At 38.7% G+C, this 4,465-nt stretch overlaps 1 protein-coding gene across 1 annotated transcript; it reads right to left on the bottom strand.

Moving 5' to 3' along the window:
- Window positions 1–1,013: 1,013 nt before the first annotated feature.
- Window positions 1,014–2,471, bottom strand: LOC100931045 (probable E3 ubiquitin-protein ligase TRIML1). The gene has a single exon (XM_003766184.2). The coding sequence runs from the start codon at window positions 2,469–2,471 to the stop codon at window positions 1,020–1,022; it is 1,452 nt and encodes a 483-aa protein (XP_003766232.1). The 3' UTR covers window positions 1,014–1,019.
- Window positions 2,472–4,465: the final 1,994 nt, after the last annotated feature.

Genomic DNA, 4,465 nt, shown 5'->3' with positions numbered 1-4,465 from the left:
GAAAGAAGCACTTTCAATCAAGAGAGTGGGACGCTAGAGAGCAGTACTGATTTTTGTCAGGAGAGATTAAAGAAACTCAAGGAACCCATATCACTTTAAGCATCAAGGAAAAAGGCTTTCTGAAGAGCAATATGACTTCCAATATTGAGACAACAGGGGTTCTGTTTTTCAAGTTTTTTTCTTTTTCTATTTTTGTCAAATCTGTTTTGTGAGGAGTTATATGCTTTTTCAATTTCATGAAATATATTTTGCAAGGTTTCTTCAGTGTAACGTTTGTGCTATCTTTCTGGATAATCTCTGGACGGGCCTTGGTCTTTAGGTGCATAAGTGATAAAGGCAGGAAAGCCACCATGAAGTGGTCAAAGATGGAGTCTGGATTCTGGAGTCTGAAATCTTCTGTGTCTGTGGCTGAGGCTCTCAGTTCCCAGTCATCTCAACCCTGAAATACCTCAGTATGATCACATCACTTCAGCAACTCCACATGTGCCTACTGTAGCCATTACATTACCATATCATACTAAGTATACACCCATTAGAGTGATTATATAATTATATTATATCACATTAAATATATGTTTAAGTGTTTAAGTAGAGAACCATTATCCCATCAATCACACTGAGTAGGTGCTTAACTATAAGCACTCTGCTGGGCAAGTTATTTAACCTTATTTACCAGTCCATGAAATGGGCTGCAGAAGAAAATGGCAAATGTCTTTGTCACTCTTGCCAAGAAGAAACCAAATGGGATTACAGAGTTTTGAACAGGAATGAAATGAAAGAAAAACCACAAAAAATAAAACATAATTCTGAAAAAATATGGCATTTATTTCATTTTTGCATCAAATAGAACATAAAGAAAAGTTTTACAGAAATTCCAGGTTAGATGGGACTGAAAAAAAATTCAAGTCAGCATAGAGGGTAGAAGTCAAGTCTCCAATTGATGACAATGGAGTCTATTCTTCATCATTAAGTAGGTGATATTTATTCTCTTGCAGGGAAGGGCTGGAAATTGAAGGTCTTCAGCTCTGGAACCTGGTGGTGCCTTGAGAATTCCTCCCTGAATAAATGCTGAGACCCGTGTAGCAACAATTACAAATATAAGAGTCCACTGAACAGAGAGTCATGGGTCCTGGCTGTGTTCCTGGAAGTGGGGGCCCAGGTGAAAAGAAGGGAGTAACAGTCTCTAAAAAGAAAATAGGATAGAACCTGTAAATGAGAGAGCTCTGTTGAACATTATAAAAGACAAGAGTGCCAGGAAAATATTCTAGGTACACCCCAATCCTGGACATTGGGTCTTTCACTCGATGGTTCAATAATCCAGGGTAAGTCTGTAAATAGTAATCTTCTTCCTTCTTGATACGGCGAAGCAGGAACACAGAGGAACAGGAGTCCATGTCCCTGTCGTTCTTTATCTTCAAGTTTGGGGTATAGATGCCCAGGGACCACTGAGGCACTTGACTCACATCCACCTCCCAGTACTGTCTACCTGAACTGAAGATCTGCTCAGCAAAGACACAATGGAAAGGTAAGTCCTCAGGTGGCTCCATCTCCCCCTCCCAGTCTCCTTCAGCCTTCAAGCTCTTGAGATCCTCCGAAACAATCACCCAAGAATCAGCTGATGTGCGATCCAATGTGAGCTCCACTTTAAATTTCTTGAGCAACTCCATCATGCCAGGGATAATGCATTCTTTCAGTTCTGGGATGACAGCTTTGGCCCTTTGGGACAACACAATCTCACTCCTTCTCAACAGCTCTTTGGCACTGTATAGCACATCCAGATGGGGTTGTTGGCCCGCTTCTTCCAGCTCTTCCATGAGGTTCAGAAGATTTTGCATATGTTGTTTTATTCTGTCCTCATTGGCCTTTTCCTCTTGAGTCAGTCTTTCAAGAGAGTGCAATTCTTCCTCCAAATGAAAGAACTGGGCTTTGCAGTATTCTTCTTTGACCATCAAGGGCCAGTCAGCAGCAGAGTTCTCCTCCAGAGCAAGAAGTTTGTTATATTGCTTGCAATGTTCCTCCAAGCGACTCACAATAAGCTGCAGCTTCTGCCTGCAATTTTGAGCAGCTTCTTTTACAGGAAGGATCTTATGAGCTCCATGCTCTGGGGTTTCACAACATGCTGTACAGAGTAAAGTTTGATCATCTTCACAGAAGAGCTTTAAGAGTTTTTTGTGAAGGACACATTGGCTCTGTCCTTGAGTACTTTGCAAAAGCCCGGAGCAGAACTCTTCATCCAGCTCTGTCAACTCTGCTAGGCTCCTGTTCACTACTGGGATCTCTCTTTCCTGGGACTCTTGCCTACATTCAGGACAGGAGAAAGTTGTAGCTCCCACTGTCCCGATTGAGGAGATACATGCTTGGCAAAAAATGTGCCCACATGCCATGGTGACGGGCTCAGGGAAGTAGCCCCTGCAGATTGTACAGGTGATATCATTCTGCATTTCCTTCACAAGTTTCCCAGCAGCCTCCATTCTTCTCTCTCCAATTACTTCTGGTCTGCAGCAGTTGGATGAAGAGACTTCCCCTCCACTGAAGTCAGTGCTTTTGAGCAGAAAGATATTCTACTTTTATAGAAGATAGTCCAGCCAGATGAAGAGACTTCCCTTCCACTGAAGGCAGTGCTTTTGAACCAAAGGATAGTCTCCTTTTATAGGAGCTAGTCCCACCCTCCCACAGAAGGTGTGAATTCCTCAGGTCTGGGATCCTGCAGTGAAACTTGTTAACTCTTGGTGGTTATAGCCACCCTTAGGGTTCGGAGTTCACACCTTTGCCAGTTCCCTTTTAATTAAGAGGTCTTACTAAAGTGAATGACTTCCTTTGTCGCTCAGGGGGATGCTGTGAAAACATGGAGGTTTGGTTCAATGGATTTTCAAATCTGATTTGTGCGAGGGCTTCCTGTAGACAAAAGTTGATTTAAAATGTCAAAAAAAAAAAAAAAGAAGCTAAAATGAAATATAGAATGACAAGAGTTGTTTCTTATTTTCAGAATTATAATCAAATATTTTATTTTTTTCATAATTGATTGTAAAAATCAAATTTTGGCATTCATGTTTTTTGAGTTCCAAATTCTGTCTTCCTTCCTAACCTCCTCCCTTCCTGAGACAGTAAGCAAGCTGATATTGATCATACATGTGCAAACATGTAAAACATATTTCCAAATTAATCATGTAATTTATTTTTAAAAATAATTCAGGGGCAGCTAGGTGGCACAGAGGATAGAGCACTAACCCTGAAGTCAGGAGAACCTGAGTTCAAATCTGGCTTCAGACACTTAACACTTCCTAGCTGTATGACCTTGGGCAAGTCACTTAACCCCAATTACCTCAGGAAAAAAATAATAATTCAGCATACTCAGCAATTAATTTAATTTTTGATAATTATAAACTACCAGATAAAACCTTAGTGGGTTTTCACACTCTTCTGAGAACATTTCATTTCTTCCCCTCCCCCTATTTCCCATTCTTTTCCGAATTAAAACTAATTAAAACACATAAGTATGGAAACTTTCTCTTGTTAAAGGACAAGGAAGTGGAATCAATTAACCATGTATTTGGGCATAAAAATGTCACAATTAAATGTAGAAAAGCAGAAATAGTAAATACCTCCTTTTCAGACAATTGCACCATAAGTTGTACAATATGACTTTCAATAAGGAGTCAGGGAAAGATGGACTAAAAACCAATTGGAAATTAGATATTCTCATTCTAAAGAATGCAGTAGGTCAAACAACAAATCACAGAGACAATAATTTAATCCAAGAGAATGACAAAAATAAGACAATACACCAAAACCTATGGGATACAGACAAATCATTCCTTAGGGAAATTTTATATCTCTAATTACATGACTAAAATGAAGAAAGGAGATCAATGGAATAGGTTAGAGACACATGACACAGTAATGAATATAGTAATAATGGATACAAACTTACTATTTCACAAAAGTTGCTAGGAAAATGGAAAATAATATCAGAAACTTGGCATAGACCTACATTGCACACTCAAACCAAAATAATGTTAACATGGGTACATGATTTGAGGATTAAAGGTATTATAGGCAAATTAGCAGAGCCAGGCACAGTCTATTTCTAGGACCTTTGGAGAAGGAAGGAATTGATGGCCAAAGAAGAACTCGAGAACATGATGAAATACAAAATGGATTTTGATTACATTGGTTCAAAAAGGGTTTGCATAAACAAAACCAAGACAAACAGGATTAAAAGGGAAGCACAAAGCTAGGGGAAATTTTTACAAGCAGTGTTTCTGATAAAGGTCTTATTTCTACAACATAAAGAACTGTGTCAAATTTATAAGAATACAAGTCATTCCACAATTGAGAAATGGTTAAAGGATATGAACAGACAATTTTCAGATGAAGAAATTAAAGTTATTTATAGTCATATGAAAAAATTCTCTAAATCACTATTGATTAGAGATTTTCGAATTAAAAAGTCTCTTGAGTTAAC

The sequence above is a fragment of the Sarcophilus harrisii genome, chromosome 3, assembly GCF_902635505.1.
Source record: "Sarcophilus harrisii chromosome 3, mSarHar1.11, whole genome shotgun sequence".
NCBI lineage: Eukaryota > Metazoa > Chordata > Mammalia > Dasyuromorphia > Dasyuridae > Sarcophilus > Sarcophilus harrisii.
This window is presented reverse-complemented; position numbering and strand designations above follow the sequence as displayed.